Here is an 18,444-nt window from a genome sequence, read left to right on the forward strand (position 1 = left end):
AAAGGTCGGTTAGTCTAGATTTTTAGGATGATCCATCTGCAAAGCCATTTCACGAAGGCCTGACATTAGTTAGATTTGGTTTTTGCCAGATTTCCCAGCCCTTATAAATGTTGCTGTATTAAGCTGGAAAAGTGCCATGCTTAAGTATAAACACATGCACTGTGAGGCTTGGATGAGTTTCATGCTTTTTATACTTTTGGCGTCAGGATTTATTTGTTCAAACAGACTGTAACCCCTACTACTATTTGGGTTCCTGGCTTTTATTTGAGAATTTACACTACAGAATATCAGATCTTGTTATTGTTATGCATTAGTGCTGAATTAATTATGATTGCTTTGGCTGAATTTAGCATACCGGTTTTTGTTTGTGGTCTGATCAGTTTTGCCCCGGAGCTGAAGACTGGGAAATATTATTGTGCCATACATTTTCTAAATAAGACACATATCAAACAAATACTGACCCAGCTGTGTTCAGCATTTGTAACACTGCAAGCCCCTGGAAAATATTGGTACTGGGGGGGGTGCATGAAGCATGATGCATGTGTCTGTTCAATGACCAGTGTGTTTGCTGCATACTGGAAGCTGACCTGCACTTGCTTATGTATAAGATATACCTCTGATTCTCAGAAATACATTCAGACTAACATCACAGTTGTTCTTGGGGAGCTGAGTGTAAACTGGCTAAAGGAGTAGGTGAATGAGGGAGGTGGAGTTAGGACACTGTGCCGTTAAAGAAACCATCCACGGCTCTTTTACTGTTTAAGCTCATCTAATCTGTTCTTCATTATCAACAACAATGATGAAATACGGTCTTGTGTAAAGTATTCTTTTGATTTTCATGAGGCTTCAGCACTTTGCTTTATGGAAACCTGGCTTTGTGCCATGAGTCTGGAGCTATATAGCAGAATAGAATAGAATACAGCTTTATTGAATGTGATGGATTTTCACTGTTAAGGGCAGACAGGAATTCAGGGAAGAGGAGGATGGGGATCTCTCCATATATGGTCTCATTTTTTATTTAATTTTATAATATTTTTTTGATAATTTTGGCAATTGTTCACTGTACACCACTTTATAGGCTAATACTTTCTCCTCTTGTATCTCTGTGACTAAAATACCCATCAGCTGCCTCCCATCTAAATCATGGCAAACTGTTTTATGGCATCTAACTTCATGTCAAAACATTCCCTCTCTATTTCTGGTCGATTGTGTAATAATATTTTGTAACTGTTGACACTGCTGCAGTACGTCTTTAATGTTTTTTCCTGCTGATTTCTGGCTGCATGACTTTAAGCACCACAGTGTGAAATTGCTCTTTTCACTCTCGGGTCAGTCAGGTGACATTTTTGTGTTGGAAACTTAATCACAAACACAGCAGAACTCGTAGCTTTATGTTACAATTTAGGGGCGTTCTCATGAACAGATGGTATTCTTCAGGCTGAAATGAGCAATTTACAATAAGAAACATTAAATAAGAAATAAGAGACAAACTGAAGGCATATTATACATAAAAACAGAGTATGTATTCAAAGCTGGATACCCTACAAGGATGTAGCTTTGCTGTCCAGGTGAAAGCCAGGATTCGGTGGCTACTGGGGGACATATTCATGTTCAAATCAGTTGAATTGTTTTTTCCTACGCTGCATGAAGAGCAATATAAGAACTCTTTTGTCTTCTCATTCAATAACTCTACCAGACTGAGAAGTGGAGACTCAGATGGGGATTTGTCCCCCAACCACACACACAAACACATTTTTATATTTTTCAACTAACATTTTAATATGCTGTCATATTAGTTATGTGATGTGTCTGATGATTGTTTGGGCATGCAATGCATAACAGCTTTCCGACACTTCATCATATCATATCATATCTCAACAGTTAATGACTCAGTCACTTCATATTTCCTCAGTAATGCAGGGCAAGTTGGTAAATGATCTATTAGCTTGGTGGAGAAAGTTTGGAAAGACAAATTCACTTTGAGATTTGATAAGAGGATCATTAATTATTTGTAGGGCACTATGCTTTACATGCAGCCCACAGTATATTATCTTCTCTGCCTGATTAAGAAGCAGTCGAACTGTTGCATTTAATTCCTTTTACATTCATTTAAAGTCATTATTATGAAAAAGATGTTACATAAGTCTCACAATATGCGTCATCAAGATCCTTGTATATCTCGAGTCTAATTTTACACCGAACAAAAAAAGATTATTCAGTAAAAGAGCTCATGTGATGTTAAGTTTGATGAACTTGGGTACAAAAATGCTCTCCGAGGTGATGCCAGTGGTCTGAAGCGCAGTACATGTCCTTGAACACCAGGGGGGAATGTGGTGCCACAGGGGGTCCCAAGGCATAAATCCTGCAGTCTCTGTGAACAGACAGAAGTATGAACATGCTGTGGTTTAGGAAGCATTTAATGAAAATACAATATATTATTGATTTTAATGCCATTATTTGGAACAAAAGCAAGTAATTACAACTTCTGGCTTTAACATTTGACTCTAATAACTCTTCCCTCCCCTATTTGTTCCTGTTCAGGTACATGCAAAGCCAGTTTCCCAGATGAGGACAAGCTACATCATTTTCAACTGGCAGTGTCTCCTGGTAAGAGAAAAAAAAAAAACTAAACATCTGTCTGTCTCCTTGTCTGTTCCAGAAATAACTGCTTAAATAATTTAGTAACTGCTTTGTTATTGGGACGCAGGAAATATAGTCACAGCTAATCTCATTTTAGATTCCACCTTTGCACTGTTAATATTGTATGAACTGATGGAAGCAGTGTTTTTGGTTGCCTATTATTTTGGTGGATGTTGAACTCAGACTCGTTCAAATTCCACTGGTGTAGTGTAAGAGATTAATTTAGGAGTGAGCTTTTTTTAAACCCCTTATCAAAGCCCAAGAAAATGCAGTGCACAAAACGGGAAAGAATTCCACCTGAAGATTGCTATGATGACACAAACTCTTTTGTGAGCAGGGAAACCCAGCAGGGACCCTGAACCAGGACAATGAAACACAGATTTGTTGCTGCATGTAGATTTTACAGAAATATTAAGGTAAGACTTCATAGGAAAAAAGCCAGAAACATATCCTTTCAGTTCATTATACAATTGTCATATCATAATTTACAATAATAAAAAATAGGACTGCTCACTATAAGCCGATGATTTGAACCACCACTTCACAAGACCCTCGAGTCATCTTGCATTTTGTAAGTCAAATAACTGCACTTTCTCAGTAAAGAACAGTAATGGAAAGAGAGGGCAGCACGAGAACTGGAAAAATTGCGATATAAATTGTCAGGCTAATGTGATGATCACAGTTCCCTGAATGTGAATGAAAATGATTTTCCTTAAACAGCCTCCAGTTATGTCCACTGCTTTCTCATTTTGTGCCATCTCACTTCCAGACAATATGCCTGGTTTGTGTGTGCAGATTGTGGGGGAGGAGGATGGTTGTGTATGATAGGGGGAGAGTAAATGCAATGTTAGCAGTTTGTTTGTAAGTCTATGTAGTGTCTTTAAGTATTCCCTTTAAATGGCATTCCAGTCCCCTCTCTGTATTTCGACATTACCACCGCACAATCATTATTCGCCTAGTACAATCTGCTTTCTCAGCACTGTTCCAAGCTAAGTGGGCTACCTGTCGAATATTGTACAAACCAAACACGCTGGTGTGGGATTACCCAAGTCTCTGGAGACTCTCTTACTTCTCACTTCCTGCTCTCTATTTGTCACACTTTCTCTCTGTCCTCAAGCCCAATGTCACCTTCTCATTTCTCTTACTTATGAAATGTGGAAATCCATTTTCATCTCTTATTTGGAGGATACACGGCTAGGAGAACACAAGCCAGAGACTTACAGAAAGTGACGACATAGCTTTGTGTTTGTCTGTGCTTGAGTAATGAGAGGGACAAACAAAGTATCTGGTGGTTAACACTGTTTAGACAAAAGCAGATTCAAATTCAGACACACATTATGCAGAAAATAGAACAAAATTATCCAGAATCAGCCAGCAATTCTGCATAATTTTATTCTATTTTCTGGAAGGATAATTTTTGTTTATTACAATTTGGGTCTTATTTTCTCCCAGTTTCTATCAGTTATGACAACATTGTACACAATTGAGCACATTGCTACAATGAAGTCAGTGATTAAATAGGTTGTTAACAAGACAACAGATGATTTAATCCACTTTATTTGGAGGTAAAAACGAAAAAAAAAATAATCCTGTTGCACAGAAAAAAGCGTGCACAACTTCAGACAGTATGTCCAATCAGAGTTTAAGCAAAGATTCTTACAATGAACAATCTGGCTATTTTATTATATATAAATATATATATATATAGGTCTTCTTTTTCTCCTTCAAATAAGTTAGATATAGAGCAGGTGTAGACCATACTCCTTATTAAATCATTAGGGAGATTTACTACTTAGTCTTTGTTCTGATAGCTCATCATTTATCTTATAATTCTCTCTGTATTTTGGCAAACGGTAGCAATAACATTTGAGAGGTGTCTCTTATTTTGTCCGGTACATTTGTTAGGTGAGGAAGTCCCCGCATCAATTTTTGTCAACTAATATGATATTTCAAGGCCCTGTCCGAGGTCTTGTGCGTGCGTGACTGCTCGTAAGCGCATGTGTATGTATGTGCGTATCTGAGATTCATCCGTCTTCCTGCCACCCGAGTCGGCACTGTAATGCCAGCTTAGTTTTCTCAAAGGCCTTTGTAAGCAAAATCTGCAGAGAAAAGCAAAGATCAGCAATTAGAGATGAGGTTTGGTGTCATGTTCTTTAAGAGGAGTTGGTAAGGAGATTGAGTTCTCAGAGAAAGACTTGCTCAATTATTCAAGACCTCTGTCTCTCCAGACATACACACAAGGCACACTCACACGTTTATACCCCCTTTTCACTTCCTTTCACTTGCTCTTTTCTCTATTAGTGGTTCTGTTTCTCCCCTTGTTTATTAATCTCTTTTTTGTTCTTCTCTTCTTGCCTGTTCTCTCTGTGTCCCCTCCACTGAAAGCTAGTCAGCCGATGTCTGCTCTCAATTCTCAGAAGCTGCTGTTTTAACACAGCTGCCTCAGTTTATCACTTTTAGTCATATTTCATTTGAGAATTGCAGTATATTAGTTAGACATTTTACACACAGAGGCTGTAATTTGTGCTGCAGGGAAGGTAATAGTGGTCAGACAGGAAAATAAAACATGCAAAGGGAACTTGCCTCAGGATGCAGGTTGTCCAGTGTCTCTTATATCCAAACCAGTGCAAGGTAAAATCATCTCGACTTGCTATGGGGAGAATTTATAGCTCAAGGCTTATGTAAGTGTTTCTTTCCTTTTCTTCTTTTCCCGTCTCCTTTTATGTTTTCTTCTGTTTGTGTTATCTTTTACATCTAATGTAGACAGTAGCACGGTTTACTCATGCTGCAGGTAGTGCTGTAATTTAAACATTTGATTGACTGCTGTTGGTCCAAAAAACCTAAGGCCCAATTTAATGGGTCCAGCTATAAAACAGGCTGCTTCGCATACATAGAACAAAATACATACGCCTTAATCCCATTTATATTTAAACTGTTTTGATATCCTGGATTTGCGTTCAGTGGTTTAACTTAGTCCTGTGCTAATTAAACATTTTGTACACATATGGAAATGTTTGACAAAGCAACAATAGTATAACAAAATCTCAAACTTCAAATCAAAGTGACAAAGATGTATTCTAGTCACATATCTTAACACTATCCACTTGTGGTTCTCACGGTCATTATGTCTCCTGAACAACAACACAGTGCTTTACTGGAGGGATGAGGTGCAATATTCCTCCAAGCTGCTTTTGTTAATTCCTTTTTTTATGAGAGACTATCTTACTCAAATCACCTTACTCACTAAAGAACAAAGAAACAAAAAGAAACCTAATCAAGAAGAAGACATGAATATGCACACACACACACGCAGTACACACACACACTCAACAGACATGCTTTGTGTCAGATTGTGCTCCCAGATCTAATTGAAGCAAGGCAAGCAGATTCTTTTATATTGTTTTAGTTGTTGTTATTATTAAACTGTATATTACATCTAAATATTGTATCACCATGTATTATTCATTCATTCATTCCATTCATTTTGAAACAAACAAACAAGAAACAAACAGAAAACTGAGAAATAAGTGATCTTTTTCAAGTTCGGCTCAGTTGAATGTCTCTTTAGTTACTTAGTTTGTTTAATTTCCTTTTCCCATTCAACAGCTCTGTGCTGTGACCTTGTAGCCCCAGACCCCTGTGTCTTTGAGGAATGGGGACAGCAGCAACACTCCGGGGTAAACACATTCTCACATGTCAATGTTCGGATTAGAAGTACAACGATGAAAGAAAATTGATGTACAAAGTGCATTGTCTGTTCTCAGATGTGTACTTTTTCTGCTTGGTTTCCATATGGATAATTAATGCATTGTTGTGCACATTGCTGCAGAAACCTGCAAAATTTGAGTGTATGAGCAAAACTCTGTAGGGACAGAAAAAGTACGTTTAAAAAGTACATTTATGGCAAAAATGTGAAAAAAGCTTTTCAACACAAGATGACCCCTTATTGGCAAAATAACAACAGGTCTTATTTAAATCTGTCACTACTTGTACTTTGTGTAAGAACACTCTGCAGCAGTCATATCTTGCTGTCCTTTCGAATGTATCGAACACCTTAGATTACTTTTTTCACTTTTACTCAGAAGGGGTCAAGTTCAATCTTCTGTTAACAGCTATTCCACAGGTTGTCAATGTGACTCATGTCTGTGCTTGGATATGACGAAGATCTGGAGATTTGTGTTGCTCGGTTTGTCGCAGATGCATTAAAATTTAAGGACACTTCCTTGTTGGTGGTTTACTTGTAAATGTGCTTTTGTGGAGCTGAGCCAGTAGCATTTGAATTTTGGCTGGCCAAATATTCGCTTGGCCGACATAGTGTACTGGATGGGTTAAATACCCTACAAATTTGGGTTTCAGATATTATGCCAATATTGGAGCTTGCTGGTGCTTTTCCCGAAGCTATTACACTGATAAACAGAGTGAACAAAGAATTAAGCTAACAACAACAGTGAGAGGTGCTTTGGGGTAAACAACTGCGTCTTTTTTTTTTGTTGGTGGACGGCCAAGACGTGGTTACAGAGGCTACGCGGTCATCTGAAGTTCATCTCTGCACAGTAGTGTGTGTGCATGTGTAGCTTCATGCACATGTCACAGTGCAGCTGTATGGGTACACAGTGTTTCATATCACAGCAGCCCTGTTCAGTATAATTTGTATTGCAGATTTTCCTATTGGATTAGGGTTAGGCTGAAATAACTTGCAATATTATATTACATTTATACAATAAATTGGAGATATTATCAATATTATATTCTCCACGTAGTTGGTCAGTCGAATCCCTGGGACATGTTAAAGACTGATGTCAGTGATGAGATGAGGGAGACTACGCAGGGTAATGAGCCTTCACACTGAATCCTTTTGTCTAATGATTACATTGAATTAATAATCTTAAATATTTTCATTTGAATAAATGTCTGTAAGTCACTGTCTATCTAAAATACATTTAACAGAAAAGTAGAAATATCTGTACACTATAAGGAACATTAACAACAAACAGCATGCCTAATCCAAAGAGAAGAAGGAAAGAGAGACGTTTGTCATACTGGGAAATACTGGGCAGATTGATTGTATGTCTGTTACGAATGGCCCACTGATGAAAGTATTGCAATATTTATATATTTGCAGTATATGTATATTTTCAGTATTTATATATTTGCAGTATATGTATATTTGCAGTATTTATATATTTGCAGTATATGTGGTGACATACCAAATATTTCCTACGGCTGAAGCTTCACATTAAAAGCATTTAACTGGCGAAACACGAGTTGCCAATGGTCATTTTCAGCTTTTTTTGAAATATTGCAGGAAGTAATGGGATATAAAGATAAAATGATAACAGATAAAGGCTGCAGACCTCCAGATTCTAATTTTAAGTAATTTCCCCCTGGGATTATTAAAGTATTTCTGATTCTGATTCTGATTCTCAGTGTGGTAGCCATCTCCTTTCACTGTGCCCTGCTGTTCACAGACTCTTGCTATGTGCAGCATAACATCAGATCATGGTCGCTCTCAGAATGATGGAAAGTAAAAAGACTTCTTTATTAAAACAACAATAGTTTGTTTTGCTGCCCACAGAGTTGTGACATTTAAAGTATGCATCCAGGAACAGTTTTGTGGCAAGGGCATGTGTTCCCAGGGGACAACGACCACATCTCACCCAAGCTTTCTCTCCTGTGTCTCCCTCCAACCTAATAAAACCTACCTGAATAAAAACCTGTACAAGTGGACAAACAATAAAGGAAAAGGAAATAAAGCTCTTCTCAGGACCACTGTTTTATTTTAACGACCTTATATTTTCAGTGCCATGAAAAAACGAAACATCCTTCTTGGTTTGTGTTTTTCAGATACTCTCTTTCTATTGTGCTGGCTGTTATGGACGTGTCTTTCAGAGCTCTGTCAGAAACGTTAATTATCTATCAACACCAATCATGCGCTGTACTTGTCACTCTGCTTCACTGTCTCTTCCTACAGGCGAAATCACAATTAGGATAATTAATCTGGGTATCATGGCCAAATTTTTCCTGACATGATTTTTTCTTTGCTGCGGTCAGGTAGTCAGGTACCTCTTCAAAAGATTGGTCTCGATCAGCTTTTACTTGAACTCTGGTGAAGTTTCTTTATGGTGTAAAAGCAAAGCAGACCTATATATACTTACACCTATCGGCATTATCACATTATGACCACTGACATCTGAAGTGAATAACACTGATTATCTGGTTATCATGGCACCTGTCAGTAGGTGGGATATATTAGGCAGCAAGTGAACATTTTGTCCACAAAGTCGATGTGTTAGAAGCAGGAAAAGTGATGTACGTGGGGAGCGAGGCTGGCCCGTGTGGTCCGGTCCAACAGAGGAGCTACTGTAGCTCAAACTGCTGAAACAGCTAATGCTGGTTCTGATAGAAAGGTGCATCGCACACACAGTGCATCGCAGTTTGTTGTGCATGGTGCTGCATAACGGTATGACCATTAGGGTGCCCAGGTGGTCATTATGTTATGACTGATCGATGTGTGTAGATAGATAGATATATATATATATATATATATATAATATATCCACTTATAATGAATTCCATCTATTGAACATGGAAGCTGTCAAGGAAGCAATCTTCTATACAGTCTCCATGAGCAAACTATATATATATATCAGTTGGTAACCATGGTAACTTGACACCCAGGAGCATATGACTGTGGGGACTTTCCTTATTACATCAGGACATGAACTGTAGTTGTCACAGGTGTGTTGACCAACTAACTAACCAGGGTGTCTCTGTCATTTGAACATTATGACCAACAACTTATGAGAGTTATTATTATCCAAAAGATTTGGACCTCAGTTGTTCGGCTGTGTGTGTGTAGGTGTGTATGTGTGCAAGCACAGTGTCGTGTGACAGTAAAGACTGATTGTTCCATTGTACTGAAGACGCTCATGAATTATTTATGACTTCTGACTGCGGTTGTTAGTCAGTAGATGCTCTCTCTCTTTAAGTTTTCTTTTTGCTTTTTCCCCCTTTTGTTATTCTCTCTTGTCCCTTTTGTATCCATCCATCCTTCACTCGGTTTTGATGCCGAAACTTTTTCTTTTTCTTCCCCTCCTTTCTTTTGACACTTGTTCAGGCTGTATCCCTCAACTTCACACAACGTTCCTCTCCCTCTGTCTCTCCTCATTTATAATACAGGGGAGACTGTTTGTGCGGTCTAATTAAATTGTACCTCTGCCTTTGTTGCAGCGAATAGAATCGGGTGAGGTTTAGATAGCCCTTTTACAAAGGCCTTATCTCAAATTGCTTAGTGTTTTGAGTACACAGAGAGGAGGGGGGAGTGAGAGTGATAATGGTGCTTGTCTGTATGCCAGTTTTGTGTGTACATAAATAAACCTTTACCTCTGAATCAGGATTTTTAGGTGTCATTGATATTTGTAGGTGTCATTGATACTGTTTCAGAGCAGCAATAACTTTTTATTGCATTATACTGTATTGTAGATGTAAATAAAATGTTTGCCTCACCATATGTGTAAATGAGATTGTACAAAAATGTACAGCGGTAGTGTATGTTAGTGTGTGGTCCATGTACAACTTCTGAGCAAAGTATTTTTAGATAAAATGTGCAAATCTGGGTACTGGCTGCTCAGTCAATCAAGCACATACACATGTTCACACGCACACACAGGTGGTTCATTACATGGCTTATTACCAGCCAAGTGCTTTCCCTTCCTCTCTAGCTCTCGCTCACTTTCTGGAGTTCAGTCAGAAGTTGCCAGGAGTATCAGTTCACCTGAGTGCACCCTAACAAGGTGTGAGCTCCATAGGGAGTTATTTCTTTCTGTCCAAACCTGATTTTCTTCTCTACCTTCCCCTCCTCTGATCCTTGGAAGTACCATAAGATCACAGCAAAAATGCAAATTTTATCCAACAAATTAAAGACCCCTTTTTAAACAGGTCCTGTGCAGATGTCCTGAAAAAAGCCTTTAATTGGCTTTAAAGGCAACATGTGGGGAGCGATTTCTTTAAAATATAACTCCAACTATTGAAAACTGCCTCATATCGCTTGCCATGTCATGTCTTCTTATCTTTAGCCAAACAAATGTCACCGCAGTTGACTCAGAATATTTCATTTGAGATGTATGCACATGCGTGACCTTACATGCTCGCATGTGTGTGTAGCCGTCTCTACATTCGTATGCTCCCAGTGGATGTGGTGTAATGAATATGTGTGTGTAATGTAAGCAATCATTGCATAATGGAAAGGGAGAGTTAAGCCGTTATGTTTGATCTATAGAATGTGGTCAGACTGAAAGGTTACACATTAGGCCAATGCTCCCCTAAGATAAACTCCTAGATTGAGATTCAATCCTTCCAATTGGTCATCTCATTTTCTCTCCTGCCGCAGATGCATTGATTTTTTTTTTTTTTAGCTGGCAGCCACAACAGTTCACATTAGTGTTCATCTTGCAGTTGTGGAGATGGAGTATTGATATCTAGCAGGACTTCATGTATGGCATCTTGTCACCGATACTTTTGGCAACATGACATTAGCCTCTTAGTGTTATACCTATACCTAGCACTCATTATCTTTAGTTTTTATTTTTCATGATATTTTGCTGTTAACAGATGCACTTGCTGAACTATCCTCATTGCAAGAAGAACTTATGTACTCTAAACTGCACTATTTCTGGAGGTAGGGGAACAGGAAATTCAAGTGATCTACTCATCTATTAATCGACTTAATTTGAATTTTTCCAGTTAAAATTGATTACTTTTGATCACTGCCTGCCTGATACCTAATCCAGAATGTCTTGATTAAACACATTTTTAAACCCTGATCAGCAGTCTGTGATGATACTTGAAGGCCCTCTTTCCACAAGAAATTCTAAATTGATGTTTGTCATTAAAACACATATCTTAGTGTACACATTGGTAAAGACTGCTGTCCTGTGTCTTTTTTTCCTCTATGTGCTTCCAGATGAGGGTTACTACCAAAGTGGAAGGTTTCAGTTTGAAATAGACGTCCCCGAAGCCTATAACATGGTGGTGAGTGGTCCTCTTATGTCTCATTGTTTGGTCCATTTATGTGTCTACTTGTGTGTGTGTGTGTCTGTGTGTGTCTGTGTGTGTGTGTGTGTGTGTGCCTGCATGTGTATTTGTGTTGTCAGCATTAGTTGGTAGCTTCCTATTTTGGCCTGTTAAAATTACGACCCTTCCAGATTTCCTGTCTGATTGTGGTTTGTTCTGCTCTGGTTGTTTTGTGTATGAAGCAGTCTCTAGACCAAAACTACTGGTGCCCTTTCACAAACTAAAAATGTGTTCATGGTGGAACCACTATTGAATTTCCTTCAATTAATATTCCTATAGGAATATCGAGGTACAAGGTATATTTTTGTTTCTGTTTGCATAACACTGCATTTTTCACCCGACCTTCTTGAGTTGAAGTTACTCTACTCACCTCTCTTGTTTTGTCTGTCCTTGCTACGCAGGCTTTATCTCACCATGTCAGTGTGTGTTTTTATGTGTGAATCTATGTGTTTTGTTTGTGTTTGTATGTGTCTCTACACATGTATATATGCTTTGTATCTTCGTCTTCTGTCTGAATCTTTATTACACATTTATACACACACACACACACACACACACACACACACACACACACTTTTCTCTACATGCAGCCATCTGTGGCAGTTTTACGATACCTGCTACAGAATGGTAAATAAACATTCAATCATGAAACGTCAATCAATTCTTAGAGGTGGACCTACTTTCTCATTAGTATATTTCCTCTGATAAAGTCCCGTTAAATCCATTATGAATTGCACAACTGTAACGGTAAAGCGAGCCAGGAGAATGATAAGTAAATATGTAAACACGTTCCACTGCCTGTTAGTCTACACATTAAATCAGTTGATGAAAAGCTCTATAGCCTGGTTTGAAATCTTACTTGTAGCTCACATTACAACAGTCCATTCTCTGACTCGCTGGTTTTGGGTTAAGGCTATGGTCTAAATGGGTTTCACTCCCATTGGGTTTACCAAAATTTGTTTTTATTTTTGCTGGTACACAGCACAGAAAACAGCTCAGGCCAATGAAATTCAGTAACAGCAATAAATAATGACTCAGAAATACACCTAAAAAAACAACAAGTGTCTGTTTGCAGGGGACCTTAATTGAAACAGTTTAAACAGTTAAAATGACTGTAACCACTTATAAAATGCTTAAAAATCTTTAAAAGCAAATGGAGTTCATCAAATTTGTTCTAATGTTTCTACAGTTATTTGAGAGGAAGCGGGAAAACATCATTAAGTTAATAGACATCAACTTGATGATTTTAAATTTAGTCATACAATGCAGTATGTTGCAGTGCTATACAGACATTTAGCCAGAATTTGATCAATTTGAAAATGACTAGCATTTAGTCACTAGGTTTGAATTATTGGGAAATCTTCTTATCAAGCCATTTCAGGCTGAAAATATAGAGATACTATTTTTCAAGCCACACTGCCAGCTCTACCATTTATATTGACAGAAAAAATAGTTTTCACCTCTGCACTCTATATTGTAAAAGTAAAAGAGAATGCGCACAGAGTGCAGTGTACCTGTGTGTCTTTATCTGTAAGCGTTGACCTGTGTGTCATGAGTAAACAGCCATGACACACAGATCAGCACTTACAGGTAAGGACACACAGGTACACTGCACACTGCTCATGTTCCCTTTTACTTTTGTGTGTCTTTTATCTGTAAGTGTAGATCCATGTGTCGTGGCAGTTTACTCATGAAAATTGTCAAATCTTCAAAGTTAGACATGACAGAGGGATCCTGCCCACTTGACTGGAAGCTCTGGTGTCGGAGCACTAATTCTTGGTCTCCTATCCTTCTCTGGTGCAAATTAGATTTTAGAGAGGTTGAAAATGATTAGCTAGCTTGCACAAAATGGGGCAACTTGAACCCCTCATGAAACCCCGCCCAGCTGAAATGTATCACCCTTCCTCGCTTCCTGCAAGTAGCATTATGGTTGGTCTTTAAGTCACTCGTGTGGAAGGAGCTGGGGTTTTTGTGGGTGGTTAAGTATTACCAACTACCAAGTAGATTTGCCTTTCACACATATAGACTCAGGATTCATCATTCATGTGAAAAGGACCTAGCTTTGTAGCTTTACTTATGTTCATCCCTGCCACAACTTCCCCGTAACTACAGTAAGAAAAGGAGCATACGCAGACATAGTAGGCACAAAAGCCAACAACAGAGAATAAACCAGCTGTGGACTGGGTTTTTAAGGCTGGTCTTTTTGACTGCCTACAGCTGAAGAATTTCACAAAAAAAAACAAAATCTGAAAATACGCCAACATCACAGCAGAAGCAAATGCTATAGTTTATTTATTTATTTTTTTAATGGGCTTGCATTTTCTTCTTTCGTCTAGTTGTGTATGCATCATGTGTGTCGTTACTGAATAAAGATATGTTTGAATTGCATTATCAAATAATTAAACATGCCAATTAATTGGTTTGGAGAGCATTTTACAAATTATCTACAGAGAAAGTTGACCTTGGAGAGTCATCAAAGATCATCTGATGATTGTGAATGTTTTTGTTACTTTAAAAAGGGCTGTTTCAGCAAGTAGCATACACAAACTTAAACCATTTAAGTGGTAATTATATTTGTTTCATAGTGGAAGCAAAATGTCTTCATACATCACGACATAATAGATATTACATAATGTTGAAAACATGTACTTTATGTTGTGCTGACAAGGTGAATCTCTATTAAAAGTTTGTTTGAAATTAAATTCAATGATTAAATAAATAAAGATGTGTCCCTCTCTCCCCATTCTTGCTATTCTCTCCATGTTCATTTCCAGCCTCCTAAAGTGAGATGTCTGACTAGAATATGGCATCCTAACATCACAGAAACTGGAGAGATCTGTTTGAGGTAATCCTGCCTACACCATCATCATGACTTGTCTTCACCTATGCAACTTCTTCCTCTCTTAATTTCAAGTTGCCGTATTTTGTATTATGTTACATTATTGTTTTTCCTGCCAAGACATTGATTGTAATGGCAAACAAAACATAGTATTCCCTTCCCTAGACGTCCATTCTCACAAACATTACCTGGAATTTAAGGGTTAAGCAGTTAAGCAGTGTAGCCAGTCACATTCTCAAAAATGTGACAGATTTGTTTGAGATTTTATTTACCGTGGACTTGTATAACATTTGGCGTTACATGAGGGTCACAATACTACAGAGTTCATCGTACATGCAGATATGATTTGCCACAAAGTGTCTTCAATAACCTGGAAGTATTGTAAATGACTGTGTGTTTCTTTTCTCTTTAATTGAATGCAGCTTATTGCGGGAGCACTCTATTGATGGCACAGGCTGGGCACCCACCAGAACATTAAAGGTAAATAAATTGCATTTATTCAAGAGAATGTGTATTTATTAAAGAAAATGTTACCATATATGAGATCTCTGACTTTGCAGGATTTATTTATTTTTTGCAGGAGTATTTTTTTCTAGAACAGGAAAGTAAGTATAGTATGTATTCATCTGTTTGCTTTACGCAATAATAAGGAATTGGCTCTTGACATGACCATTTTAAATCAAGTTTACATGTGATAGTCTGTGTTTCAGCAATGTTTAGTTTCACAGTGAAGTTAAAAATTGTTTTTGCAGCGTCTACAACTATTCTGTAGCAGAATAGACCTTTGTAACATTTCATGGAAAATGTTAGCAAAGACACATATACAACCAAACCAACACAGAAGTTCAATAAAGGACACATTAATTAATGTGGTTTGTTCTGGCTTGCAACAATCACATGTCTGGAGTATTCTTTTATTGTAATGATGAAGAAGTAGTACAGGGGAGATTATGTGTATCACCACATGCCTCTTATGTTTTTCTTGGTCCATAGCCAGTCAGATAGTTCCAAGAACTCCTATTTATTCCTGAGGGAATCCTTTTTGTTGTTTTTTTGTTGTTGTACAATTTAGGCAGCATATTAATCCTATATTCATTTTATTTGTAGGGTTAATTGATAAAGAAGTCTAGCAGTTTAGCAAAGTGCTCATAATCAGAAGTAGTGAAGCTATGAAGTTGCAGACTTGTAAAGAAAGTTTATTTAGAAATATCACATTCGTTGATCAAATAAAGAGAAAATACAGTGGATTCTTTGAAGAAACCCATGTCTATGTAGGGTTCTAAAGCGCCCTTAAATCTGGCAGAAACATGTGAGCCCAAATTAGAATCGTGTAATGATGCCTGCATTGTGTTCAAATCTTGAAGGAGTTGATAGCTATTGGATAAATGGAAACTATAAAACCTAGGTTTCCATACAGTTGGTAATTTAGAACACAAAATACCTGAGCGGGACAATCCTTGACATAAGACCTTTTCTATATTCAGCCACCTTTTCACTTCAGCTCTTAAACTGACAAAAAGGGGGGTGCAAGAAATACTGCTGAAAACACTGCAGAATCCTCGCAGGACATCATGAAAAGTCTTTTGTGGAGCCATGTGAAGGTAAACTTCACAATGAAAGGCTTTTCAGCTGCATATTAAAGCGGGCTTTGACTTCTTACGCTTTACCCTTCACTCAATTGAGCACTTTTTGCAAGCAGTTTAGAAACAGTTACCAAAGTTTAAAGCAAGGACACCCTCTGCCATCCTTACTCAAGATTTGACAAAAATTATGTTTGATAGTACGGTGTGGAACTGAATGTATTTGTGTGGTGAAGCTCTGGTTTCCATGTTGATGCAGTGGAGTAACAGGGATTTTTTAGAGGCATTGGATGTCCCTCCTACCTCTATTACCCGTTTGACAAGTTTAGAGGGTCATCCAGTAAATCCTCTTGGTACCTCTTGAACTTCCTGCCAAGACTGCTCTTGAAGTTATTGTCAGGATTTGTCTTATCCTGAAGGTTTTAGAAGTTTGTGTCAATCCAGGTTATCCCTCTCTTTTTGCCTTATTTCTGGTGTTGTCTGCACACATTAGCATACTTGGTGGTCTGTTCTTCCTGCTTTCAGAAGAACCCATATTCCGTTTGTTGTTTTTCTTATACAGGAGGAAAAATATATTCTACGTAATTGAAAATTGTCAAGCTACATGTGTGTTTTATTGCAATGTCATTACGACTCTCCACATCACTGAACACATTATGTTACGCTGTGCTTGATGTCTTGATGAAGACTTTGCCTGGAAAACATAGCTCAAAAACTAATTACTTTGTCCTTCTTCATCTATTTCTTGAAGTAAATTCTCCAATATGATTGCATTCTCTCTTTGGTCAGACCCACAATGCTCCCATTCAGCCTGTCATAGTGGTAGCATGTGCACATACTGCAAATGAAACCTTTATTTCACATGTTTTTTCCCCATACTACACTTCTGTAACTGCATTTCGAACTCACTCAGCCATACTATTTAACCAACACAAAACATCACATAAAAAATCCAAAGCATTAAAAAATCCAGCAATAAATACATACCTGTATCTAAAAATGTGATATGGTTTGAATAAGTTCATTAGACTGATTTGCGTGAAAGATATTTTATATATATATATGCAAATATATCAGTTTATTTCTTCACTTCATAATTGGTATGTACAATGATGGGGTTTTAAATTGACTGAAATAGTGTGCAATGGTGAATAAAATGTTAGGGGGATGTAAAGAGAACAGCACAGAGAAAATTGAATAGAATCTCCCGAGGCTATTGTGACAGACTACGATTCATCAGAGTCATGGAAGTTGTTGTTGTTGTTGTTGTTGTTGTTGTTGTTGTTTGTTTGTGAATTTGTGGGGGGATACAAATCAAGACCTTGAAAACATTTGAATAGACATAGGTCATTCAAAGTGCTTGAATAACATATATTTTGTGCAAGAATAGACGTTTTTTTTTACTTAATGTAAGTAAATAGGCTACTTTGCTGTGTTACAGAAGGCAAGAGACCATAGTCTGCCATCATTTTAACAGCACAATTGAGAAGCACTCATTCAAGCCTTTCTCCCTTTTTAATTGTGTGTGAGCTTCTGTAAAGCTCGCGAGTCGTTATTATAGAAATCTGAACATAACCAGTCGTCCAAACATGTGTTGGTCCAATTATGTTTAAGAAGATGGGGGGACAGAGCTCCAGCAATAGTTCGCGAGTAGTCAGCTATATCATTAAGCTTCTTGACATGTATTTCATGTATTTTGAATAGACGAGCGTACGTCATTTTGTTGTCCGAAAGCCACTTTGCACATAACTTTTCAGCTCAATTATGCTATAATGTGCTGGATTAAAAGCTGTATCAGTATCTGTTGCCTTGTTTAAAGTATATCCAGGTATCAGCATTGTCTGTCCACGGCAGAAAACTTGACCCGTTTCATTATAGGTGATTGTTGGATTGCTTCAACTACTGCTGAACCGGCTAAAATCAACTTTCAAACCAGTCATTCAGACCACAAGAGGCTAAGGATCAGTATGCCTTTAAGAAAAACACAAAATTAACAATGTTGTGAATGTTTGTGTGGTTGGCTCTCTACTCCTGGAAAAAATACTTTGCTTATGCGAACAACCACTTGTTTTGCATCACAGCCAAAACACACTCATGTGGTTCACTGTGAAAGGTACTATTGTGATGAAAATGTGGTTGTAAAAATAGAGGAAATTGATGACATAATAACACATACACTCAAGATAGGCCTTCTTTCTATTGAGTTGAAAACCACACATTTAGATATCGATTTCCACTATGTGCTGCCAAAACTAATAGCAAACTACACAAGGCAGAATTATAAATCAACTCTCTTTACTGTATTCACATTGC

The 18,444-nt window shown here is 37.7% G+C and overlaps 1 protein-coding gene across 2 annotated transcripts in view; it reads left to right on the forward strand.

Annotated features, from left to right (window-relative positions):
* ube2f (ubiquitin-conjugating enzyme E2F (putative)) overlaps nucleotides 1–18,444 on the forward strand; it is a 44,550-nt gene that overhangs the window by 6,566 nt on the left and 19,540 nt on the right. For both annotated transcript variants that reach the window (XM_051404861.1, XM_051404862.1), the window contains exons 4-7: nucleotides 2,542–2,607; nucleotides 11,603–11,670; nucleotides 14,487–14,557; nucleotides 14,974–15,031. In XM_051404861.1, coding sequence (XP_051260821.1) covers nucleotides 2,542–2,607; nucleotides 11,603–11,670; nucleotides 14,487–14,557; nucleotides 14,974–15,031 — 263 coding nt within the window. The remainder of the gene's footprint in view (nucleotides 1–2,541; nucleotides 2,608–11,602; nucleotides 11,671–14,486; nucleotides 14,558–14,973; nucleotides 15,032–18,444) is intronic.

This window comes from Dicentrarchus labrax, unplaced genomic scaffold (assembly GCF_905237075.1).
Source record: "Dicentrarchus labrax unplaced genomic scaffold, dlabrax2021, whole genome shotgun sequence".
Taxonomy (NCBI): Eukaryota; Metazoa; Chordata; class Actinopteri; family Moronidae; genus Dicentrarchus; species Dicentrarchus labrax.